Consider the following 27,918-nt stretch of genomic DNA (forward strand, 5'->3'; position numbering starts at 1 on the left):
TGCACCGCCATTCGATATGATCATGGCTGATCATCCAACTCAGTATCCCGTACCTGCCTTCTCTCCATACCCCCTGATCCCCCTAGCCACAACTAACTCCCTCTTAAATATAGCCAATGAACTGGCCTCAACTACCCTCTGTGGCAGAGAGTTCCAGAGATTCACCACTCTCTGTGTGAAAAAAGTTCTTCTCATCTCGGTTTTAAAGGATTTGCCCCTTATCCTTAAGCTGTGACCCCTTGTCCTGGACTTCCCTAACATCGGGAACAATCTTCCTGAATCTAGCCTGTCCAACCCCTTAAAGATTGTGTACATTTATATAAGATCCCCCCTCAATCTTCTAAATTCTAGCGAGTACAAGCCAAGTCTATCCAGTCTTTCTTCATATGAAAGTCCTGGCATCCCAGGAATCAGTCTGGTGAATCTTCTCTGCACTCCCTCTATGGCAATAATGTCCTTCCTCAGATTTGGAGACCAAAACTGTACGCAATACTCCAGATGTGGTCTCACCAAGACCCTGTACAACTGCAGTAGAACCTCCCTGTTCCTATACTCAAATCCTTTTGCAATGAAAGCTAACATACCATTCGCTTTCTTTACTACCTGCTGCACCTGCATGCCTACCTTCAATGACTAGTGTACCATGACACCCAGGTCTCGCTGCATCTCCCCCTTTCCCAATCGGCCACCATTTAGATAATAGTCTGCTTTCCCGTTTTTGCCACCAAAATGGATAACCTCACATTTATCCACATTATACTGCATCTGCCAAACATTTGCCCACTCACCCAGCCTATCCAAGTCACCTTGCTATTCCTAGATTCTTTGCTACCTGGCTGCAGATTATTGCTCCACGAAGTGGCCTGCCAGACACAACAAAGCCTAGAGATGATTTCAGTAGCACCACCAAAATCTCCTCCGACTGAACCAGGTTTCTAACTGAAGGCTGGAGAAATTTGAAGGTGAAGGGGTAAGATATAATAGGAATCTGAGGGGTACATTTTTCACACAAAGGGTGGTGGATGTATGGAACATGCAGCCGGAGGAGATATTTAAGGCAGGGACTATTGCAACATTTAAGAAACAATTAGACATGTACATGGGTAGGACAGGTTTGGAAGAATATGGACCAAACACAGGCAGGTGGGACTAGGGTGGATGAGACATGTTGGTCGGTGTTAGCAAGTTGGGCCAAAGGGCCTCTTTCCGTGCTGTATGACTCTTTTAAACCCACCTGCCTGGTGCACCCCTGCGGACCTAAAGGCGTTTGAGGCATTCAGTTACATCTGAAACAGCCCAGTTATGTCTCCAGGTGACAGGAGTTTGTTCCTTTAAATAGCAATGCAAGCAGCAAATTAGCACACTGCTCCAATTACAGACACAAATCACAGAGATTGTGCAGATCTTTCATCTACAATTTATGTTGCTATGTAGCATCAAGATAAGGTCAGATCTGTTAACATGGACTGTGTGATCTAATGTTCTGAGTTTGAGTTGGGGACATTTACAATACAGAAGCCATCTGGTCCACAGACCAGTCCACACTGACACAGTCATTATCTTCAGCTGCTGTGTGTACGTAAATCACAATCAAGCTGTGGTGATCTCAGGGTTACTCTCATTGAAACATAGAAAATAGGTGCAGGTGGAAGCCATTTGGCCCTTCCAGCCTGCACCGCCGTTCATTGTGATCATCCACAATCAGTAACCCGTGTGTGCCTTCTCCCCATATCCCTTGATTCCACTAGCCCCTGGAGCTCTATCTAACACACTTAGTGAATGCAGTGAATTGTTCTGGATCGGAGCATTCCACAAATTCACAACTCTCTGGGTAACCAGGCCAGCCAGAAAACTGAATTTCTTTCTGACATAAATTAACCCAAAAGGTCAGGGGAGAAGATTTAGACTAATCCTCCACATTGAAGACGTCATCTGCACACGCTCGTCAGTTTAAAATGGAGTGAATATTTCAATCTGAAGAACAAGAATATCCTACGGAGACCAGAGGTTTGCAGAATACTCAGTTTGCCAACAGCGTTTTGTTTTAATTTCCATCCTGGGCTTTGGCCTCATTCAGATGAACATATTTTGCTGTACGTGAACAAGAGATGATTCGCTAAACTGATGGTCAACTGATGATTGGTGGCAAAAGTCAAATGGGCAGAGTTGCCAATGTTACAATGCCTGACATTTTCTTGCAATAACATAGATTTCCTGAACAGCAGCCAAGATAACCAGGCAATTTATGCCGTGTTGCACAACTGAGTGCAAGGTGTAGTTGAATTACCACGTTCTTTGCCATCTTTACATTTTAAATGAAAAATAATTAAATGAAAACTTTATTACAGGAAAATATACGAAACAAGAAAATCTAATACAAGACATGCTGTGGAATCCAGCAAAAGCGACAGAAATCATACACCAGCTGTAGTTATGGATCTTCGTTTTCAAATATCCTCCTTCGATCACTTGCCTCCAAGGCTGTTTGGGAAATCACCAGCAGTTGCCACTCAAATCCTGAGCAGAGAAAGAAAGGCGGATTGTTACATAAAGCTGTCAACAATATACTTTCCTGATTCTTTGGAAATGAGTCTGCCTGGCAAAGAAAGATTATTACCTGAACACTTTGCTCTCCTGAATTCCTCAAACTTTCCCAGAGGAACATTGTTGCAAGTTTGGAAGGGACTTCGATTAGGCTCATACATGGTTAGTGTCAGCAGAGTGAGACAAGTGAGATTGGCCACACTGATTTGGCAAAGGCCAAATTTCACTGTCCCCCTCACCCCCTCCCCGAGTTGTCTCCATTTGTCCAGTTCTTCATTTTGCCCTTAAACTCATTTGTTGGTCTCCCTCCCAGTTCTGAGGAAAAGTCATTTACTTGAAACGTACACAACGACCTGCTTCTCGCCATCAACTCTGGTGACTGTGCAATCCTGCTCCTTCTCGACCTCAGCGCAGAGTTTGATACAGTGGTCCACACCATCCTAATTAACCGTCTCCGGTACGGAGTTGGTGTTGATGGCACTGCCTTGAGCAGGTTCGTTTCCTACCTCAAAGATAGGAGTTTCTCTACCAACATAGGCAATTCTTTCTCTTCCCCAGCTACCCTTTGCTGCGGGGTTCCACAAGGCTCCATCCTTGGCCCCATTCTCTTCTCTCTGTATATGCTCCCCCTCGGCCAAGTCATTCAAAGGCATGGCATTTCTTTCCACTGTTATGCTGATGACACACAGCTCTATCTCCCCCTGAAGCCCAACAACCGGCCAAATCTAATCAGCCTCATGCACTGCCTAGAGGACATAAAATGTTGGATGGCCCAGAACTTCCTCCAACTAAACGAGAGCAAGTCTGAGATCATCCTACTCGGCCCCTCCGACTCCATCAAAACGATAACAGGCAACCTTGGAAGCCTAACCTCCTAACTCAAACCGCACGTCTAAAACCTTGCCGTGATATTTGACTCCGCGGGTTTCTTCCAGCTTTGTACCATAGCTAAAATCAAACCATTCCTCCAATTCGACGACCTTGAAAAAAACCATCCACACTTTCATTTCCTCCCTCCTGGACTACTGCAACTCCCTATACACTGGCATCCGCCAATCATTCCTGTCCCGCTTGCAATTGGTGAAAATGCCGCAGCGAGACTTCTGAAGGGTACCCGTAAAAGGGACCACATCACCACGATCCTGGCCACTCTCCACTGGCCACCAGTACGGTACAGAATCAACTTCAAGCTCCTTATTAATTTACAAAGCCCTTAACGGGCTTGTCCCCCACCCCCCCCCCATATCAAAAATCTTCTAACCCACCATTCTACCTCCAGGTCACTCAGGTCGGCCGACTTGGGGCTACTGATTATCCCGCGGTCTAGGTTTAAGCTCAGAGGTGACCGCACTTTTGGGGTTGCAGCACCTAGACTGTGGAACAGCATCCCTCTCCTCATCAGAACTGCCCCCTCCATCGACTCCTTTAAATCGAGGCTCAAAACCTATTTCTACTCCCTAGCGTTTTTGAGGCCCTACAGTTTATGTATTGTTAGGTCTGTGTATCATTGTATGTAGCACATTAGTACAGGTATCTGCACTGATGTACAGCACTTTGGTCAACGTGAGTTGTTTTTAAATGTGCTATACAAATAAAATTGACTGACTGACTGACGTGAACTCTTTCCAGAGCTGCTGTCCGGCCGCATGAGTATTTCCAACATTTTGTGGATTTTTATTTGAATCACGAATAAAGACACAACAAAGCTTTTAGAAATGATAAACACTGACTAGGATGCAAACAATTAAAAACAAACCCAATGAGTACCAGTAGATCCACCAAGGTGACAAGTGCAATCTGTGTGGAATACACCAGAAAAAGGATTTGACAAATTTCAGATCATAAATAGAACGGGTGCAGGTGGAAAAGTGGCATGAATTTTAATCCTAACCCCTTAACAAGTGCTTGGTGCATTTGGCTGCCTTAAGTAAACGTGACACCTGGAGAGATTTCCAACACCGTGAAAGATAGGCAACTAATTAGTCCCTGGAAGAGAGGTCCCACAACTGGCACAGGTCCCAGGTTGCTCGGTTGGGTGGGTATTAGAGCAGGGTCTGGTTCTTCACCAAGAGGAGTGGTACAGCGTACTTACTGTGCAGTCTTCAACTCAAGAACGGATATCACCAACTGTACGTCTTTTGAAAAGAAAAACACTATTACAATGGCAAGTGACCGTACCAGCCATGTGCTTTAGTTTGAAGACCTTAAGCATTTATTTTTGGGGGGGTGTTGTGGCCGGGAGGGGAGCTGGCCAGGTGGAGATAACTAATCCACTATCTTGGGTGGGAGTTTCTCAAGACATGTTTCTCTCATCGTCTTCTGAAGGTTCTAACTCTTGTAGAGATATGGGTCCACTTGCACATTCTAACACAACACCCAAGCACTCATTGTTGTGTTAACCTGATCGATCAGTTGGCAAAGATCTAGCCAATGCCTTGTCCACAAATGCACTGCACTATACATGTTAAAAGACAACAGCGGAGGCGGGTACTCTTTGTCTAATCGTAAACTCTCAAATTGTCCCTCCTTATCTTATCCATTGCCAATCTGCCTTTCCCCTCCACCCACACCCCCACCCAACTCGCCTTCAGTGCCCAACACAGATAATCCAAACATCAAAGGCAAGTCATATGCGTGCACAGGTCTTTGCAGTAAGCATGGGGGTGAGGTGCCAGTGCAATCACCAAGAGAGATTTATTTGCATCTTTAGTTCCTGTGCCAGGTTAAACTTAGCAACATTGTCCAACTATCCTCCTCTGATGAAGTGACATCGAGACTGCGGTTAAAATGCTTTAAAATTTAAATAGGCAATTATTTCACACGGGGAACTCAATTACTTGGACACATCTCCCATCGCCCTCAATGCTGTTGCCTGGGTCCAATTTGAAGTGGAAAAGTGAGTAAAAGTTAGGAAGCCCCTCAGAATTAGGGCTCTCAATCAACTGCAGTTACACATTTAATAGTGTAATTCCTTTCAAAATCACACATTAATTTAATGCTTCTGAAAGATCAGATACTTGTCTTGCACAGAATGACTATGGGACTGATCTTCCCCAGAGTGCCTTGGTCTATCTCAGACCAACTCTTATTTTCCTGCACATAACCTCCACTACCTGCATATCCACGTGCCTATCTATAGGTATGTTACAAAACCTACCTGAATTGTCGTTGAGAATCTGCCCCACCCCGTGTGCGCGATTTTGGCGCTGTTTAGAGGGGGCGGGTTAAAACGCGATTTTTTACTAGGCTGTTGCAATCGAAAATGTTCAGCCTAGTAAATCATTAACGGAAAATCGCTGAAAGACCCCGTCGCAAAAGGTATTATTAGTTTTTATGGCCTTGTATAATAGTTATAGTAGTTTAAAAATCACTCTCTAAACCCGCGACCTCTCGCAGCCCCAGGGTTTTATAAAGCAAACAATTAAAGGTATGTACCTTATTTTTTACATTAAAAGGGGCTTCTTAAGAACCCTGTATATAAAGTTTTCTATAGCGAGTAGTTCATTTTGGGCTCTTTATATCCCGCAGTATTTCTCTGGGCATTTGGGGCACAAATCCAGCGCAATGTGAACGTTCTAAACCAGCACGTTCACAGGAACCCACTAGAAAGCCGATTTAAAATGGACTTTAATTTACAGCAATTGGACACTAAATTCCTTCCATTCAAAATGTTAATCATTTATTAAGAAATGGATAGATGTTTAGATCTAGTAATTGAAGTTTGAAATTAGCTACAATTGGGTAACTAACTAATTATATGCTTTAATTTCAGGTCATCCAAGTAAGATTATTTTATATTTGTTTCAGAATGGTTCAATCTATGATAACTGAAAATTTCATTCAGTTCTCTTAATTTTTAAGAAGGTTATGGGCTTTTGACTGTCCACGATCACAGCTTTTTTGTTATGTCCATAGAAAATCAATAGGGAACAAGATGCTAATTTCCGAGTATGAAAATGGCCACAACTTTTTCATTACTTGAGATATGAAAGTGAATTAGGTGTCAAATTAAACTTATTGTTATGCTTTATCTGATGGGATAAATTGCAGACTTGATTTTTTAAATCTCAAAATTTTGTAACATTGCTAATATCTAAAGACCTCTTAAATGCCACTGTTGTATCTGCCTCTACTACCACCTTCCGGGGTCAAGGAAAGAGCGTTCATGTCGCGGCCCTGATTCGACCAATCTTTCTCTCACCGCTCACAAGAGCAACAAGACAGACACCATTGTTTGCAGATGCCGAGAAGTATGTTCTGCTCTGGCTGAACAACTTCTAATCTTGTGTGTGGACTCGATAAGAAGACCACCTTCCAAGTACGCATTCCAGGCACTCACCACCCTCTGTATAAAATACTTCTCCCGCACACCTCCTTTAAACTTTACCCCTCTCACTTTAAGGCTATACCCTTTAGTATTTGTTATTGTCATCCACTGAAAAAGGTCTGACTCTACCCTATCTATGCCTTATTTACTTCTATAAGGTCTCCCCTGAAACTCTGGCGTTCGGGGGGGGGGGGGTCTAACCTTTCCCTGTAGCTAATACTTCCTAATCCAGGCATCATTCTGGTAAACTTCTGCACCTTCTCCACAGCCTCCAATTCTTCCTCCAAACATGGTCCTAAAGATTCTCCAATAACTCCCACGACAAATATTGTCAATGTTAAGGACAGTCAATCATGTACATCAAGAACCCTTGGGAGCCAAATAAAAAATTAAAACCTCAGCAGCCACTAAAGAGAACAGCTCACATCTTGAGAAGACACTGGGGGGGGGGGGGGGGGGGGGGGGGGGGGGGGGGGGGGGGTTGGTGCATGCAGGAAGCCAGGCTGGTGTACTCACCCTTTCTTGTTCCTGGGTTTCAGCTCCTCTGCAGCATTACGTAGGAAGATATAATTTTTCTTCTGTGGGTTAAAATATTCATGACCCTATAAAAAAAGTCATTTTTTAAAACGTATTAGTCATGTAAAATAGTGACAGCACAGCCTCCAAGAGTGAAGGCAAATAGTGCATTGGAACTGATCTATTAGGGCAGCACATACCCATCATAAACAATTTCATAGTTGTTGATCATTTTCCTTATATAAGATAATGGTGACCCCTGTGGCTTGTTGCACAGAATACCAAAGTAGGAATATTAAGGTCAATTAGGTGGGCATAGGACAAGCATATCTCTAGTCTTTCAGAACATGCTACTCTCAGCACAAAACATGACAATCCCATTGCTCCAAAACAGTACGAACCAGGGCTTGAAACGGAATGCAACGGATGTTAATCGTTACAGTACAATTTTCACAGAATGAAAATTCTATTAAGCTTCTCTGATAGATTGGCCAGCTTACTTGCCAACAACTGTTCTCTGGATTTGATCCCTAATTTGTGGCATTAAGGAATACTAGATTTTAAAAGTTTGACAAAAGTCAACAAGCAATCCCACTCCTGGTTCCTGTACAACAACTTCTGTCATGGATATAGAGCAAGAGATGGTTCTTGGCACTGACTGTTCCCAACTAGTCGTGCAAATTTGACATGTAATGTGCAATGAGTAAGATCCAGATGTCAATTCCCCTTCACCGCACCAGAAGCTGCTCTTTGCAGAGCTGCCCCAGAAGTATTTCAGGTGCACAATGTTATTTGGTGAATCAGTCTATCTTCCTCATCTGTTGCCTCTTTCCCAAATATCTTCAGAGTACAGGAGAGTTATACTTACTTTTGACCAATCATAACTTGACGAATATGCAAAGATGTTCCCATTATTGTTGAAGCAGCAGGCAGCAATCTGCTGGTCAAGCTGCTCCGACGTTTTCAGTTTTGTCCGAGCATCTTTGTCCCAAAAGCTGAACCTGCCGTCAGATCCTACAGTGGCAAGAGTGCCATGCATTGGATGGAATGCAATTCCATTCACCTGGGAGAGAAACAGGGGCGTTATATGGTAACTTAGCATACTCAGCATCAAATTAAGAGCACATTGATAACAACCTGCTAGTTCCTGGGATTTTGTTATGCAAGTTGAAAAATTCAAAGGCCTGATTGGTCTTGGGATGTCCAGCCTATTATTTGCAGGGCAAAAAAATTATGAATCCAGATATGGTTAATTTCTGAACAGTAAGTAAAAATTGACAAACACTTTCATTAGTCACGTGCATGCGCACAATAAATTTAATCAATGCATTTGATCAGTACATTTTTAGATAAACCAGTTACAACAACTTGCATGCAACCTATGAATCCAATGTAAGGAAATGTTCGAGGAAACTCAAGAATATTTGTCTTGGAGCTGCAAGATGACATGAAGAATACACAAAGTGCTGGAGAAATTCAGCGGATCAGCAAGCATCCGTGGATGGAATGGACGGGTATGGTAGATTAATTGGCTACTGAAAATTATGTCAGTATAGATTGAGTGACAAAAAGGATAAAAAGACTATTGATGGGCATGCGAGTTTAAAAATTGCAGGGTTACACCTGAATGAGTAGAGGGAATAGGATTGCATGACTGGAAAGGCCTGATCGGGCGAATGGGCCATTCTGTGTCATAACAAGCAAGTGTCTAAGATACATTCCAGCGAGAACAGCAGGTTCAACAATTAAATGCAGCTAACATTTCCAATATAATTTTCTATTAAATTTGAGCATCCAGAATCTCAATGACACCTTCTTTTGCTGAGACTTTCGCAACATCCTTGCTCAAGACTGATGTAAAGTACACATTTAGTATCTCAGCCATATCCTGAGCCTTGATGAACAGGTTTTCTTACTGGGCTCTGATCAGTTCCACCATTCCTCTTTCTACCCCTTTCCAGATCACATGCCAATAGAATGCTTTTAGATTTTCTTTTATATTGGCGGTTGTTATTTTCTCAGCCTCTTGTTCCCGTTATTTTTTTCTTTATTTCTCCTCTGAACTTTCAGTAATCAGCTTAGCTCTCACACACTAACATACACTCTTTTGATGCTCGACTTTAATCAATCATTGATCTCTTGCCTCTCTTGGGAGTGTACCGTAACACCTTAAAAGGCCTCTGCTGTTCAACTACAGTTTTACTTTTAAAATCTCCCACTTTCTTGATCTCGTCGCAAATATATCAAAAATAAGCAAATAATTGTGTATCCAATTAGTGGGAGCACTGATAACTATGGTCAGACTGTCAGGTGCCTGTCTTCATGTTAGACTAGGCTTTTTACCCTCAGCTGATGACCTCAATGAACAGAACCACAAGGGAAAAAAATGAACATTACATTACTCACAGCGTAAATGTCTTGAGGTCCAGATGTGTTGGTTGTTCCATTAGACCGATGGCACTTGAAAGTGAAGTTGTCTTTTGCACTAATTTGTAATGAAGAAGCAAGAGTTATAAAACAAGTAGCACACACCAAGCAAGAGGAAATGGTGAAAAAGTGGGGTTACTTACGGATTGGGAGGATTTATATAATGAATGGCTACTCGTCCTTCAATGCTACCAAGTGCAAATCCTGTCGGCTTGTTCTGTTTGTCTTTGAAGATGGCAACGCAACGATGCTGAAAATGATTAGCGAGTAGATATACTTAAAATGAAGAGCTGAGAGCATAGGAGAGAAGCACACAGGGATCCTATAGATAACCTTACTCCCTTTAATATCCTTTCTCAAGCTGACTCATGGAAATGTTCAGACCCAATGACAACTAAATTTGTCTTTTGCCTGTCCAAAACAGCGCAAATCAAAATATTTAACGTATAATATTGCCAGACAGTTTAATTTACACCTAACTAATTAATAAATCATAAGAACATGACATTTTACAGGCTACACATGTACATTTACATAGAGATGTTACATAGTTATGTTGCAACAACTTCAACCAAATCACGATCATGTTAAAAGTTTTCCTGATAAACGGACTGATTTTCTTGCTAGAATTCCAGATTTTGGGACAAGGGACAAAGAAATAGGAAGGTCAGACAGAGGAGGGAATCCTTGTATTCTTATAGTTCATTTCATCTTTTTTGTGTCACGGTTGTGTCAGAGCATTAGGGCCAATTAAGTACTTTCTCAAATATAGTGGCTGTTGTGATACTGGAAATATAGCAAATACATTTTTGCTAATTGTGGAAGCTTGCTATGTCATTAAGAATAACCAGATACTTGGTCAGACAACACCCGTGCATTCCTCAAGAACATCATGCAATTGTTCTCATTCTTTTGACTGGACAGTCTGTTTAACAGCTCAACTGAAAGAAAGTACAATCCACCCTCGTTATTATGGACCTGGTTACAATGGATTTTGGATATAGTGGACGGAGTGCTCCACAGTAATCATGCACTACTGTCTCCAAGGACACAGGCTGCTAGTTACACTTTGGGAGGGCATGACATCGACAAGCAATTGCTTCGATTGACACTTCTGTAAAGATAGTCTATTAAACAATGTAACAAACAGCCTTCAGTATTTTTAGCTTGCAGTAATAAAAATATATTTCTATTAAAAAGAACGGTATTTGAAAATAACTTATTACATGGAGTGACCGCTAGGTGGCTGATGCAAATCCCTACGTACAATCGGCAATAACGGACACCACTCCCCTTCCACTCATGGTCCGTTATAACAATGATTATCTGTAACTTCAGTAGTGTCATTCCGTCTATTTCGTCCACTATAACCAAAATCCATTATAAAGAGGTCCATAATAATGTACTTTATTTCAGTTGAGCTGTTAAATCTCAAACGACAGTTGAAATTTCTGACTCAAGATGCAATACAATGGCTAAATGCTCCAAATTGTTTAAAACATGTAGAAAGAAAATAAATCACAAACCCTACTTGTAAACCTAACAGGTTCCATACAGCAAGTGCACAAGGTGAGTGGGCACCTGGGCATGTCTATAAAATGGCCCTGTCCCACGGTACAAGTTCATTCCAAGAGCTCTCCCGAGTTTGCTCTGATTCGAATTCGGAGATTTACGGTAATGGCCGCTTGTCGGTACTCGGGGCTCTCGTGGACATTTTTCAATGTTGAAAAATCTTCACTAGTCTTCCCGTGCTTACCTGCCGTTAGCGAGTCTTCCCGAGTACCTGCCGTTAGCGTTACGAGCCGCTAAGAGACGTCCCCGAGCTCCGACGTACCCGCTACGTTCATTCTCCGTGCTTACCACGTGTTTGATTTTTTTTAAACTCGGGAGAGCTCTTGGAATGAACTTGTACTGTGGGACAGGGCTTTTAGTATCTGCAAGACCATGATTTTTTCTGTGTTGCTGCGCTGTACCTGGTGCTTGAGGGGAGAGTCTATCCTCTTGAATTCGGATGGCTGGTTCTCGAGCTGGTAGACTATTAGACCTCTTTCTGCTGTGGCAACAACAGCCATGGGATACAACTGTCAAAAAAGAACAAGTCAGGGATCATGCATGTTCAGCTGTTTACCACAGCACTATTGCAAAACCTTAAATGCTCTGACACTACCCCAGAAAGAATGCCTGTAACAAAAATGATGCAGTATCACATCAAGTGGTAGCATCAAGATCACATTTCTTTCCTTCTCTACCATCATAACTTGTAAATGAAAGATGTTTGGGGTTGCTGGAAATTAACTCCACTAAAGTACGATCAAAGATAGTCTGAAGGCCTCCAATGAGGGAGATAGTAGTTCAGGACTGCTCTCTAGTTGATGGTAGGATAATTCAGTTGCCTGATAACAGCTGGGAAGAAAGTGAATCTGGAGGTGTATGCTTTCACACTTCTATACCTCTTGCCTGATGGGAGAGGGGAGAAGAGGGAGTGGCTGGGGAGCGACTGGTCCTTGATTATGCTGGTGGCCTTGCCAAGGCAGCGTTAGGTTTACATTGAGTCAATGGAAGGTAGGTTGGATTGTGTGATGATCTGGGCTGCGTTCACAATTTCCAATTTCTTGTCGGGCAATGTCTTGACCAGATTCCTGCTTAAATCTGAATGTCCAAGGTTCAAAATCCACTTGAACATTGGGTGGAAATCCATTTGGGATTCTTGTAAAGGGTGCATAATTAGAATTTAATTTCAAAAGAACTCCGGCTGGCATACGCTGGCATTAAGACATTTATGGCTACAGGAGGAGTGTTCACCTCATACCTTGCCTGTTGGCTCTGATCCTTTCAACTATTCAGAGATAATAACACAGACATTTGAGATGAACATTTTTAATCAGCATGTTCTAATTTCATCTACAACTATCCTGACCAACATAAATTACAAAAGGGACAAGGTAAGTGAGGAGGATTAAAGTTTGTTCTTTTCCAAAGACAATGTAGCTGGGCAATAAATGCTGGTGTGTTAACAACACCATATGTCGTGATTAAACATTAAAATGTATTTGGCAGCATGGTTTTAAATTTATCCACCTACCACATCAGCACAGTAACACCTCTCAGGCAACTGCAACGTCAGCATAGGGTTTGGCGAACGTGTGTCCCAGAACTGAAATACAAATGAGAAGAGTTTTAGTATTTCAATCATCAAACCATGAAAAAGAACAAATAATATTGTGACATTCAAACTTGGCTTTTTTCATAAAACCTTTTAAATGAACGGTTGTGCTAAGGAGAAGAGTCTGCAGCTCAGCAAAGGCAAGGATAAAGGTCTGGCAAGTGGACTCAGTCCCACGCAGTCAGGTCTGCAGTGGCAAAAAGCAGGCTCGCTACAACTGGCACAGGCAGTTGCAAGAGGACAAGGTTACCAGGTACTTGAGAACACCATTATCTCAAGCTTCCCTACAACTCACAGCAATCTGACTTGAAATCATGGTATCTTCATCATCACTCTGCCCAAATCCCAGAAATACAAGTGAAGTGACCGCATCTCATGGACTGCAGAGATTCAAGGCCACCACCTATTCCAGGGTAATTTGTATAATTGTCACAACAGATAATCCTCCGACATTTTTGCCACCTCCAACGGGATCCCACCACTGGCCACATCTTCCCATCTCCTCCCCTTTCGGCTTTCTGCAGAGACCGCTCCCTCCGTAACCCCCTGGTCAATTTATCCCTTCCCACCCAAACCACCCCTTCCTCTGGTACTTTCCCTTGAAACCGCAAGAAATGCTACACTTGTTGCTTTACCTCCCTCCTTGACACCATCCAAGGACCTAAACAGTCTTTCCAGGTGCGGCAGAGGTTTACCTGCACCTCCTCCAACCTCATCTATTGCATCTGCTGCTCTAGGTGTCAGCTGCTCTACATCGGTGAGACCAAGCGTAGGCTGGGCAATCGCTTCGCCCAACACCTCCGCTCAGTTCGCAATAACCAACCTGATCTCCCGGTGGCTCAACACTTCAACTCCCCCTCCCATTTCAAATCCAACCTTTCTGTCCTGGGCCTCCTCCATGGACAGAGTGAGTCCCACCGTAAATTGGAAGAGCAGTACCTCATATTTCTCTTGGGTAGTCTACACCCCAGCAGTATGAACATTGACTTCTCCAATTTCAGGTAGTCCTTGCTTTCTCCTTCTTTCCCCACCCCTTCCCAGCTCTCCCACAGCCCATGGCCTCCCCCTCTTCCTTTCTTCTTCCCGCCCTTCCCCACACCCACACCAGTCTGAAGAAAGGTCTCGACCCGAAACGTCACCTATTCCTTCGCTCCATAGATGCTGCCTCACCTGCTGAGTCTCCAGCATTTGTATCTGCCAGTGTAACTTGAGATGGCCAGTGAACGCTTAATTTGCCAGTGAAACCGTGCTACAGGAACCGAATGTCATCAAAAGTTAATTCATACCTTTAACGTCTTGTCCCAGCTTCCTGTCATTATACAACTGTAGTTAGGTGCTTTGATCCAGTGGATGGTTTTAATAGGAGCGTCGTGCTGTGGTTCAAACACATATTATATGACTTGTGCTGCAATCAGACTCAGGCAATTGCACGCTGCCTATGTAACGCAGCCACCTTAAATTCTTGCGCCTCCATTTGTAAACAAGAGAAAGTTGCAGTCTAATTCCATGCAGTTTTTACATGTCTACAGTGATGTGAGCTCCTAGAGGTCTGCCACTATAATAATGATCTTGTTAATAATAATGAACATGAAGTCATCCCGACTCCACTGGAAGCTGGAGACTATTCAGCTCCCCGAGTCTCTTTCACTACATAACTGGATCATGTTTGATCTATAATCACAATTTTCAGTTTCTGCCTTATCCTCAGATTCTTTGATACAACAACCAACAAAGTTATTGATCAACTTTTTAAATTCTCCCAGCATCAACTGATTTTGCTTGCAAGAAGGGGTGGTATTTCACTACCACATGTGTTTTCTCATTTCATTCCTGAATGTTACACCTTAACTTTTCAAGACCGAGTTCTATTGTGCTGTGTTTTAAAAAATGTTTTAAATATGTCGATCAGATCAAACCGTACCCCCCTAAACTCAAGGGATAAAGCCAACAATGCAATTTCTGGAAACTGCTCCTCAATAAGCCCAGGTATCATATATAGAATTCGCTGTAAGACCAATATCATTAGTTACTACTCAAACACAGTGAGTGTGCAAATGTTACCAATATGACTTCCAGGTGACATTTACTTTTGCCCAAAGAAGCAAATGCATTTTTGACACTTTTGCACATTGTGAAATTGCACAGGACACTCTGGATACATCGCCTGGATGTGTCATTTCTTTAGAAGAAACTCGCTTCCAGAAGGATACGAGAAAATAGCTTGGAGATTTTTCTTCACATTTTTCCTTTTGTGGGATTAGTTCCTTATCCTGCTTCACCATTGCCAGAGATCCCATGCTGTCCTGATAACCCAGGCATTGCAGCATGCTTCAGTTACACTGATGGCAGTCTAACTCATAACCAAATAGGATTTCGATCATGGTGCTTTTAGATTTACATAGTTTGAAAAGAAATACATACGATCCAAACTCAAGAGGTTGTTCATTCTGCTTCTTATGGATTTGGTTCTGAACACATTGATTTGAACTGGTGTTGAATACTGTATTTCTCACTTACTTGAGCAATTTGTATCGCCTGGTTGCTGTTGAGGTCCCACATCTTTGCAGTTTTATCACATGATGCTGTGATCACTTTGCTGCCGTCCTTATAAGGTAGAATATATTAAGATTAAAGAATGACATGTTAAGGATGTGAACAGTTCGTAACACACCACTCTACAGAGCAAATACATTGACACACAGTTTACAGAAAAGCGATTCCACTGTCAACATACACTTTATACACAAAGGCAACGGGTGTTTGATGAAGCACTACCTTGGTGCTGTTTAATAAAAGTTTCTGTAGACAACCCAATCCTCCACCATTAACACTGGATCAAAGCCTGAATAGAGTGGATGTGGAGAGGATGTTTCCACTAATGGGAGAGTCTAGGATCAGAGATCATAACTTCAGAATAAAAGGATGTTCCTTTGGAAGGAGACAAGGAATTTCTTTAGTCAGAGGATAGTGAATCTGTGGAATTCTTTGCCATAGAAGGCTGAGGAGGCCAAGTCAATGGATATTTTTAAACAGAGATAGATAGATTCTTGATTAGTGCCGCTGTCAGGGTTATGGGGAGAAGGCAGGATAGGGTTAAGGGAAAGATAGATCAGCCATGATTGAATGGCAGAGTGGACTTGGTGGGCTGAATGGTCTAATTCTGCTCCTATCACTTACGAACTTGATGGCTGCACAAAAAAACAAACAAATACTTTGTTTCTAATGGTGAGCAACCGTTCTGATCTTATTTGGTACTCGGGTAGGTTTTCAGATTTAAAAAGAAATCTTGGGATTAGTGGGATGGTCTGCATTTTAAATACTGGTATTTGGTGCATTCTTGGTTCAGAGAAGCTGCACCGAAAAACAAAGGACTTAAAAAGAACAGTAAAATAAATCCAAGTCAAGATGGTGCAGGACTTTAAAGGAATTAGATGACAATGTTCCCTTGCACTGTGTGTCTTTGAGGTGGTGGGAGATTGTGGTGTTAGGAAATGTTGCCTATTAATTAAGCATAGAGTAGCTTAATTGGGAAAATTGATGCATAGAGTTTGGCAATCCATTGGTGTGAACTGGGCTGAGGTGCTTCTCAATCTGTAACTGTAACCATTGGGATATTCAATTAATATTCCATTATACACTGAGCTCTACGACATATATTTTCAAGTTTCAGATCATCTTTGAAATCATAGCCGATATTACATGTATCCAAGACCATTGTGCCCAGTGGCACAACAAGTATCACTCTATACTTCCCACTAATCTGCAGACAAAATGTCAATTTTTTCTACCCATCTCCTATCATTTTCATGCATGGTCGTTGTTATCATGCAGATTTAACTATAAAACTAAATTGGTGGAAATAGACACAAATGGCTGGAGCAACTTAGCGGATCAGGCAGCATTTCTGAAACATAGAAATACTGAGTAGGTCATTCGGCCCTTCGGTGCATTCAATATGATGATCATCCAACTCAGTATCCCGTACCTGCCTTCTGCATACCCCCGAATCCCCTTAGCCACAAGGGCCACATCTAACTCCTTCTTAAATATAGCCAATGAACTGGCCTCAACTACCCTCTGTGGCAGAGAGTTCCAGAGACTCACCACTCTCTGTGTGAAAAAAGGATTTCCCCCTTATCCTTAAGCTGTGACCCCTTGTCCTGGACTTAAATCGGGAATCCTATCTAGCCTGTCCAACCCCTTAAGAATTTTGTAAGTTTCCCTTGCAAGTCTATGTCTTTCTTCATGTCCTGACATGTCAGTCTGGTGAAGGTCTCTGGTGGGGTACGCAATATTGTGGTCTGTTAGTAAATGCTCCTTGCCTTTTGCAATGAAAGCTAACATACCATTCGCTTTCTTTACTGCCTGCTGCACCTGCATGCCTACCTTCAATGACTGGTGTACCATGACACCCAGGTCTCGCTGCATCTCCCCCTTTCCCAATCGGCCACCATTTAGATAATACTCCCGTTTTTTGCCACCAAAATGGATAACCTCACATTTATCCACAATGGGCATCTATGCCCACTCACCCAGCCTATCCAAGTCACCTTGCAGTCTCCTAGCATCCTCCTCACAGCTGACACTGCCCCCCAGCTTAGTGTCATCCGCAAACTTGGAGATATTGCCTTCAATTCCCTCATCCAGATCATTAATATATATTGTAAATAGCTGGGGTCCCAGCACTGAGCCTTGCGGTTCCATGTATCTGCCAACCGTTTACTCATTGTGCCAGCCAGTCTCTATCCACACATCAATACTGAACCCCCAATGCCATGTGCTTTAAGTTTGTATACTAATCTCTTATGTGGGACCTTGTCAAAAGCCTTCTGGAAGTCCAGATACACCACATCCACTGGTTCTCCCCTATCCACGCTACTAGTTACATCCTCAAAAAATTCTATAAGATTCGTCAGACATGATTTACCTTTCGTAAATCCCTGCTGACTTTGTCCATTGATTTCACCACTTTCCAAATTTGCTATCCCCTTTAATAACTCTCTAGCATTTTCGATGTTAGCACTGGTCGTTCCCCGTTTTCTCTCTCCTCCCTTCTTAAAAAGTGGGGTTACGTTTGCTACCCGCAATTAACTTGAATCTAAAGTGTTTGGAAATAGGCATCCACTAAGTAAGTACCTGGGAGCAGCCTATTAGCTGGGGATTTATCAGGCAACACTACTTCCCGGCTAACGAAGAAAAGGAACCAGTGACGTTTCGGGTTGGAACCCTTCTTCAGCCTATTATGTGCTTCTTTTATCGGATTTTTAAAGGACACAACACCATTTCCATCAAGCCTCACGGTCACGAGTTCAAATGTTACTCAAGTGCTCTTTTTGGTAGCAATCCCATGCTTTCCTGCATTGATTACATCCCTAGATTTGTCCTAGATTCTATCACCAAGACTCTCCTGTTAGAGGAAAGAACCTTTAAGCAGGGTATAAGATTTATATTCTTCAGGCCTCTGACACCATTCCCATGTCCAAAGAGGGTTTCTAGCCTCACCTAACAAGATGAAGTCAATAAAACCAAAATAATGTTTCAATCCACTGAAGTATTCCCAGGCATTAGACATTAACTCTTACTTCCTTTCTCAGTTCCCTGCATCTTCTCTCCTCGGATCGCAATGGCACATAAACTGGACTTAACATAACCGCATTCTGCTTATATTTCTAGTTTCTATCTGCCACAGGCAATGATGGTCCAATCTACACGGCTATCATAGAGTCTGTTCTCATCTTCTCCATCATGGTCTGGTTTGGCTCAGCCACCAAGTACGACATCCGGAGGCTGCAGCGAATAGTCCGAGCAGCAGAGAAGGTTATTAGCTGCATCCTTCCCTCCATTGATGAACTGTACACTGCAAGGGTCAGGAAGCGAGTGGGCAAGATCATCTCTGACCCTGCTCACCCTGGCCACAAACTCTTTGAATCACTTCTCTCTGGAAGGCGACTCCGGACTGTCAAAGCTGCCACAGCCAGACATAAAAACAGTTCTTATCCACGAGTAGTTGCTCTACTCAACAGCCAAAAATCTGTAGCCTCCCTTTGATCTGGTATTTTGTTGGTTCACATAACCATATAACAATTACAGCACGGAAACAGGCCATCTCGACCCTTCTAGTCCGTGCCGAACACATAATCTCCCCTAGTCCCATATACCTGCGCTCAGACCATAACCCTCCATTCCCTTCCCGTCCATATAACTATCCAGTTTATTTTTAAATGATAAAAACGAACCTGCCTCCACCACCTTCACTGGAAGCTCATTCCACACAGCTACCACATGCTTGATCAATGGTGTTTTATCATTAATGTTTTATTATTATTATGAATGTTTAGTGTTTTCTGAGACATTCGTGACTGTCACTGTATGTCATGTTGTTAGTTGTGGGCGGAGCACCAAGGCAAATTCCTTGTATGTGAATACTTGGCCAATAAACTTACTTACTTATAACTCTGCGCCAGGGACCTTCAGCTTTGCTATTTGTGGAACGTGTCTACCTTTTATCTGAACCAGCACCTCTGAAAACCGCCATATGTTAATGTACAGCTATGCCAGTCCACCTTCGATTGATCCAAGCCACTTTTAAACTCAGTGAAGTAGTCCTGAAACAAGTACATTCATTGACTCTTGCTGCAGATGGTGGTCAATAAAAGTTTAATGGGAATGATGATTGTCAATAGGTCTGGCTGCATAAGGGCATAAACTGCATTATTGCCTGGATGCATAGCCAATAAAGCCGATTACTGTGCTATCATCAGGAAATAAAAGTACAAACATATGAAAGGAAGGCTAATGACAAAGTTACTGAGCCTGGGCCAATGAACCCTGTGAGGGGCAAGGGGAGAGAACTCCACTGATCTCAAGCAGCTACTTCTTCATATGCTTGTTGGAGATAATTACAGTTGGGTTTGGGATGACGTACATTGTGTGCACTAGCTTGTCAACTATCACATTCACATGATGTACACACTTATACTTAGTATTATTGGGGTTAATGTACAGTAGGATTGTCACTGAACTGTATGCAATAAGAAAACTTCACTGTAAATATGTTCACATGATAATAAAGTACCATTTCATCATTATAGAGGGTATCTAAGATCCAAATGTGTTCCCGATAGTAATCGGAAAAAATTGTTGTTTTTGACCAGGAATGCGTGGGAAGCAAGCAAGAATATTATACCATTCTGATGGGCCCTTCTGCTAACTGACATTGTGATCACAGGTGTAGGCAGACTTGCGACCAGGCCTCTAATGGCCACCACCAGTTCCTCCCTGCTTATTCCAAGTTATACAGAGTTATACAGTTATCAATAACTGGGGGCTTGGAGTACAGCAGGGAGATCTCGTCATGCAAAGACTCAGCTTGTTAAAAGATGGCAGCTTTAAAAAGATTAAGCGCATCAGTAGCCAAGGGTGCAACATGAAATTGACAGGAAATTTAACAGGAAATTGGGCATCCGGAAACAGAGATGCACATAACATGCGATACAAATGTAATACAGGTGCACAACCTTTCATCCGACAATCCAAATAACGAAAACCTCCGAATAGCGACATTTTTTCGGTCCTTGAAGAAAGGTCCTTGAAAACGTTCACCGAGGGCGGCCCGCAGAGGTGACAGCAGAACCTCCGGTCGGTCCTCGAAGAAAGGGGAACTAAATCCCCATTCATAAAAGAGAAGGTGAGGGTATACTGCGCGGGAGGGTTCATAATTGACAATCTGCTGCTGCCTGCCCGCTGAGTTAAAAAGTTCACAAAAGTTCAAGATACACAGTGTATCGTGAGTCTTGCGTGGGAACTTTTTAAGTCAGCGTGCAGGCAGCAGCAGATTGTCGCTCCCTTCAGTTTCACCCCACCTACACCCCTCTGCTTCCCGGCCATGTGTGTGTGACCCCATCCCTCCCCTCTCCAGCTCCCCGCTCATTGCACCGGCGTGGGGGCTTTGCACCGTCTTTACGTCGGCGATGGCAGCCAGCAGGTCAGTGCAGTCACCGGAGACGTCAGGACCAATTGGACATCGACCACCAGGCCCACCGCAAGCACGGAGAACCCAGAGACCCACAGCCAACAGCAGCCCAGCCCAGCCCCGCTCCAACTACAGAGGAACATGGGTTGCGGATGACGGGGCGCAGCTCGGGGCGTCGTAGGGGCCCATCGGGGAGCGGGTTCCTGTTGGTCCTGACGTCTCCGGCCACCTGCTATCCTCCGGGAACTGTACCGCCCTTGCAGGAGAGTGGGGTTGTTTGCAGTTGCAGAGGGAGGGGGCAAGGGCGGTACAGTTCCCAGTCTCAGCTCCAGTCCAGGGGGGTGGCCGGAGACGTCAGGACCAACGGGACAGCGGCCCCCAGGCCCACTGCAAGCACGGAGATCCCAGAGACCCACAGCCAGCAGCAACTCCAGCCCAGCCCCGCTCCAACTCCAGAGGAACACGTAGGGGCAGACGCTGATGGTGTGCAAGGTACGAATTGTTCATGGGGTGGCGCAACTCGGGCTGTGGGCAAACTGCCACTTGTCGCCGTAGCGGCCCATCGGGGAGAGGATTCCTCTGGAGTTGGAGGGGGAGGGGGGTATTGTGCTGTTTGATCGCCCCCTGCTATCCCAGGGACAGGGAGACACAGCGGCTTTTTAGACTGGTGGGCAATCACTTCCAAAGTTCTGCCCACACAGTCAGTACACCTCTCCTACACTGCATTTCATACAAACAATTATTCTGCAAGAAAAAACTACATTGAAGACTCAAACGCGCGACCGAGTAACTGCCGGGATCAAGGCGCAAACTCGAGCCGATATGAGCCGAGCACTCTACCACTGAGCCAGCCATTAAAATCTACGCTAAAAAATTTCCATTCCGAAGACCAACAAATTCTGAATTACGAAAAGTGTCAGGTCCCAAGGCTGTCGGATAAAAGGTTGTGCACCTGTACCAACATAACAGAGCAACTTAAAAAAAACGATTGTGCTAATTGGCCTACTCAAAGTTAGTCTGGCATCCATCCTGTTGCAGTAACTGTAAATAAGCATCCCCCCCCTCTCTGAAACCTCCATATTTGCCTTCACTCTCTCCAAAACACAATAGTGAGTGCCATGGGAAGTATAGTATAGGAAAACATATAGGAGACTTCCTAATCATTTTCCTAATTAGAACTTGGAACTAATTGGAACTCCGTTCAACAATTGAGAACAAATGTAAAGTTAATAAATAGACCTACATCACTCCAACAGACGTCCAACACTGGACCCGTGTGCATTTGTTGGGCTTTTGGTACAGTTTGTCCATTGTCCTGAATCTCCCAGCAACGCACCTTCAAGATTAAAAACACAGTTCAATAACATTGCACAAATGCAACAATCATGATACTCCAACAGCTAAATGTGGCATAGAACAAACAGAACACACAGATCATTGAAGAACTGCTTTGGTAGGAGATTTCTGCTTGTAATAAACAGCCAATGAAAAACAAATGAAGGGGAAATCAAATATAAAGACTAGAAAAGTTGTTCCAAAAAAACAAACAGGGTCACAGAGATGACAAATCTGCACACCCCAACTTCTATCATGACTGTTTCCAGTCTACACACAGGATTCTTTTCCAAACAGACTAGCTAACTGATGTATCCTCAAACACACTGAGCATCAAAAGCTACGACTTCCAAAGAAAATAGAGGAATCCACTGAATATAATTTCTGATGCAACTGAAATTGGGAAGTAGCACAAAATAGTTGGTCAGCAGATATCAGTGGTAGGCAGATGAAATCATGCAGATTAATTTCCCAGTCAACACTGTATTAGCCTGTAACACTTAATCATTCATGAGAGCAAAGCGAATGGAAGACAGGACATATGTCAATGGCCACACATAGCAGGATGGTGGTCCTCCATGTAACAGGATGCAGCTGGCACCTATCCCTGTTTATTATAGAATAAATTTGTCTTAGATTGTTCCATCTGCATTAGCGGCCGAAGCGGCCACACAGTTATGCCTCTCCTTGCTTCATATTGATGAGTGGTGTTTAATAAATGCAAAATAAGACTCAAAACTCGATGAATTATAAAGCAGCTGATGAGTAGGCATAACCTGTCACGATCTTTGAAGAAACACGTCATAGAATGATAAAATAATTGGAAATACACACTTCACTTGTTAGTCTGTCTACGAAGAAGAAACACAATCAAGTCACTTAGCTGTGATGGAGAAAGGGAATGTTTGTACTATGGTGCAGGATGATCAAATAACAAAACAGAAGATGGCACAAGTGAAAAGGGAAATGAGATAGAACAAGAAACAAAAGTTTGAAATCAGCAAGTGCTGAACAGTAACCAGCACCTAGTTTCCCCCAAACCTGGTTACAAATGAAAGCCATCAGAATACAGAACACAGCAACTAATAAAGTGGAGCTTCAGTGGAAAAACTAGTGTAGGCAGGACACTTGTTAAGACATGTAGGATTGCAAATTAGGGGCATCACAAACAGATTTGTTACTCACATCATTGGCCCAGGATCCAGCGATTAGGAAGTTTCCCGGTAATGTAGGGGGGCTAAACTCTAGGCAGCTGATGCTATCGTCGGGAGGGGATGCTACTTCAATATCCTGTGGAAATAATTTGATTAATATTAGTCCGACAATTCAAATGCTATCACTAAACATAGTCCGCTCCAACGCAGCCACAATTAATGCCAGTCCTAAAAAGTAAAATAGCATTTTTGTTTCTGCAATAATTCCTCAGAAATGTAATCCTCTATCTTTCCTCACCTAACTAAATGACATTGAAATTAAATGCTCCATTAACAATTGTTCACACCACACAGGGTCCTTTTCTCCAGAAACAAGCTTTTGAAATCAAAGCCAGGCATCAACAATCACTTTTGATTCATCTTCTTATTTTTATACTTGCGTGAATAGTAAAATCAAATAATGAATTCCATGCACGTTTACATACAATGCTTGAAAACCATCACCAAATTAGATGAATTATTCCAAAAGGAGTGAACTCCAAAAGTTATAAAGGAACACATCATAATTATTTATGGCACCTTCTCCCTGACATCTGAGTTTCTCATTCCACCTGCTCTTCCTCAGATTTGCCACTACATTAGTCCGAGTTCCTTCTCCAATTTGCACGTTTCTTGCAACAATGGGGCATCTTCAACCTCACCTTCCATCCTTCTAGCTTCCACTTTACCAGACCATAATTAGCCATAAAAAACTCTGCATTTCCCAACTTCGCATTCAGCTGCCTATTTATTGGCACCATGCGGCCATAGGGGGATAAAACATCCCCATTTATCATCTCATCAATCACTTCCAGCATTTGAAATGCACAACTGCCGGCAGAGGTGGAGGAACAAATAGGTCATAGTTGGAGAACAGAAGGTATCTTAGTGGTTTGCACAGTTTGACGAGAAGGTTTGGACTGGAAGGGGGGATTCCAAATGGGTACAAGGACAAGAACAAGAATTTTGGAACTGACATGTCAATGGAGCGGGATCCAACGAGGGGCATGGATCGAAGGGGGAGAAGGTGCAGTTTGTGGGAGGCGAGCCAGAGTACTGTGGAATGGTCAAATGTAACAAAGACTAGTATAAATCTTAAACAAAAGTTGATCTGAGGCAAGGTCAATGTAAACCCATGGAATCTGATGTTATTTTAAACTGTGTCACGTTTAGGCAAATGAGACACATAGGTGTCGTGGATAAATCCTTGAAAGAAACCTTTGCAGCTGGCTACAACTCTTAAGAATGAAACTAGGTAAGTCTAGTTCCAGATGGATGGTGGAAGAGATCCTCTGCAAAGGAATGGCATAGTCCATCGGGGCTACAGCCAAGCTGAGAAAGTTAAGGAGGAGTCGTTTAGTATGGCCATAGAGTAAGATGTCATTACTTTACATTGATATAGTCACTGCAGTACTGTGAGATTTAGAAATCTGAAAAGGGAGAGTCACGCGGTGGTAGTGCTGACGGGGAGAAGGGCAGAAAATGAAGAGTATGGAAAATTGGAAAATATTTTTCAAAAATGAGTTATTTGAAGATTGGAACAGTGCACAAAAAGAATCATTCACACAAACTGGCTTGGAAGGAAACTCTGAAAAAGTGTCCCGACCCAAAACGTCATCTGTCCATTTCCCACCACAGATGCTGCCTGGCACGCTGAGTTACTCCGCCACTTTGCTTTTAGGTACGAAGGTAAGCTGGACAAGTCAGTGGTTTAATGTGAATAGGACTTACAGAATAGGAAGTTTGTGGCATGCAAAGGTGAGCTCAGGGATGGCAAGTTGCAAGGAAAGAGAAAATCTAGAGTAAAATGAAAATTCAATGCAAAGGCACTAGGAAAAGATAGCGGAGGTCTAGCATGAAGCCCAAGAAACAGCAACTGTTCAAAAAGGGGTTCATCTTTTTGCTTAGTTTTTAATTTGCAAGCTTTTTATACTTGCTTTCAAAGAGATGAAGGAGACAGGGGCTTAAGACATGCCCTGGAAATATGGAGAAATATGCTTGTAATACTCAGCAAACCAGACAGCAGCTGAGGAAGAGAAACAGTTATATAGGTCAACATCCTCTCAACAGATGACGTGATGTGTATTTCCAGCACTTTTGACTCTAGCTCCTACTGATGTACTTACCTTCATTGGATTGTGGTTGTCTGTAGCTGTCCCTCCAAACATGCCCCCCGTTCCAAACCCTCCAGTTGTTCCAAATAGGCTCATGTTAGACTCTGTTAATAATTACATTTTGACGTCAGATGGCGATCATAGCAGCACACTTTAAAATAGCCGAGAACCTATTGACCACTGCCATTTATGACCAGAAGCATTTGGTAGTAAGCAGCAATCCCCAACCTCTTTAAATAAAAGCTCCACTTGGTATTACTCTGTAAATTGTGTGCATGCTCAACTCCTCCATCCCATTATTGCCTGGTGGTATTACAGACCGCTCTTTTTAGACCAGCATGTCAAGCAATTTTTAACATTTCATTTGTGAACTTTCCAGGAACCTACCATAACATCGTCATGGTGCACCTTCCCACTACACTGGTCTGCTCCGTTCCCCAAGTACACCAAGGTTGGAACCACTTGTTCAGAGTTAGGGTGGGAGAATACTGCAATAGGACAGACACCCACAGAAGCCTGTTGGGCTGAATGGCCTGGTGTCTGTGTTATGGAAGGTATTCTAACCTATATTGCCAAGCACATTTTAATAACCAACTAATTAGCAGGATCAATAAAATTAACGTTGTAGTGGATGCACAATAAAATTAGGTGATATTTTTATTTTAAAGAAAAGTCAATATTTGGAAACACATTGATCCATGTCAACTAACAATAATTAAAAAAAAACATGCACGAGTTGTTCTCATCGTGATTAATTCTTGAGCCTGATATAACTACACTGGCCGGTCATGGATTAATTACTGAACATCAGGAACAGCGTGTTACAATAGCAGGATGGAAGACAAACTGATAGAATCCAAAGCGATAAGCAACAGTAGTGGGAGTCATCACAGTGTAGAAACCTTGGCATGTGTTGGCAACCCAGCCAAGGTAAGTGGGAGATAGACACAAAAAGCTGGAGTAACTCAGCGGGACAGGCAGCATCTCTGGAGAGAAGGAATGGGTGAGACCCTTCAATGTAAGTGGGGTTGGGGAAAGAGATAGTAAATGAGGGAGCGAGGGAAGATTCCATCTGAGAACACAGCGGTTCAGATGGGAGTGATGGAAGCCCCATCTGATGGCATGGAGATTGGAGGGGAAAGAAAAGGTAATAATGAGATTGGGGGGGTCTGTGAGTGATTGGGGAAGGGGGAAGGTACAGCAAGTACAGGGAGGGAGAGAGACAGGCATCAAGGACTTGTGAAGGGATGCAGTGACTGAGGGTCGGGGAGGTAAGTACAATGATGACCTGCGGGAGGGGCAGGTAGCAAGTGCCTGGGGATTGTGGAGGCTGTGAGTTTCAGGATGGGGAGTGGGGGAGGCAGTGAGATCCTGTGGTTGAGGAATGGGGCAGGCAGCGAGTTTGAGCATGGGGATTGGGGCAGGCTGCCAGACCCTGGGGATGGGGAGGCGTGAGGGAGATGCCAGCTGAGGACATGCGGCAGCAACGATCCGGTTTATCCGCGCCCTAGGCTAGTGTCGCTCCCCGGCCCCGACCCGCTCCCAACCGCACGCCGGGCCGCCGAGTCCCGCTCGCTACCTGGGGCTTGATGCACGCACGGTGCCGCCTCACACGGCTCCACGGGCCTGAGCTCTCACTGGGACCCGGGCTCCCGGCTCCCGCTCTCCACGGCCCGATGCTCAGCGGCGAGGAGCAGGCGGGCGGGCGGACGGGAGCCGCGCAGGTCGATCTAAATGCGAACGTACTTCCGGGCTCGAAACCATGCGCCGCGACCAACCTCGAGTGAGCGACCCCCGACTGGCCTCGCCTTATTGGCAAGAAGAGAGGGGGTCGGGGCGCTCGGCGCGGAACGGTTTGAAGATTCCCCGGTACCAAGCGTGTCCTTGACAGGGTGTTCAACCCAATGGCGGGGAGTGGGGCCGTTGCAGTACGCCTCAAGGGTCCCATTGTGGGTGATCGTACACCAGTCACAGGCAGCCCTCACGTACACACACACACACACACAATCTCTGGGATGGTGGAGGTCTGGAAAACACTGCTTGAAAAGGCATTAGGGACAGAAAATTCGAAATTATTGTACAGGGATCTGCGCCCTCTCCAAAGCCTTGTAATGGCTGACCAGGACGCCACACAATACTCCAAATGCACCCTAACCAAAGTGTTAAAACTGAAATCCTACCCATCACATTTTGGTCCATCCAGAAACTCAGATACCTTCCATATTTTAAAAAAAATCTTAAATCGCTGTTCTCATAACGCTCCGAGATCCTGACTTAATGCCACACATCTGCAAACGCATGCTTTCTACTTCTCTCCAGCAGGACTG

At 43.7% G+C, this 27,918-nt stretch overlaps 1 protein-coding gene across 2 annotated transcripts; it reads right to left on the reverse strand.

Moving 5' to 3' along the window:
* Positions 1–2,321: 2,321 nt before the first annotated feature.
* On the reverse strand, positions 2,322–27,918 carry rae1 (ribonucleic acid export 1). 2 transcript variants are annotated; one of them, XM_055652050.1, is made up of 13 exons: positions 27,772–27,918; positions 25,604–25,695; positions 23,470–23,574; positions 22,193–22,285; positions 15,495–15,581; positions 14,264–14,350; positions 12,897–12,968; positions 11,788–11,895; positions 9,958–10,064; positions 9,794–9,872; positions 8,256–8,450; positions 7,388–7,473; positions 2,322–2,517 (listed from the first exon to the last, which is right to left on the reverse strand). In XM_055652050.1, exons 1-13 carry the CDS (start codon positions 27,788–27,790, stop codon positions 2,511–2,513), a joined length of 1,137 nt encoding a protein of 378 aa, XP_055508025.1. In that variant the 5' UTR covers positions 27,791–27,918; the 3' UTR covers positions 2,322–2,510. The 2 variants fall into 2 exon arrangements, with proteins under 2 accessions (XP_055508025.1, XP_055508026.1); XM_055652051.1 differs by lacking the exon at positions 27,772–27,918 and adding an exon at positions 27,171–27,324.

The sequence above is a fragment of the Leucoraja erinacea genome, chromosome 21 (genome assembly GCF_028641065.1).
Source record: "Leucoraja erinacea ecotype New England chromosome 21, Leri_hhj_1, whole genome shotgun sequence".
Lineage (NCBI taxonomy): Eukaryota > Metazoa > Chordata > Chondrichthyes > Rajiformes > Rajidae > Leucoraja > Leucoraja erinaceus.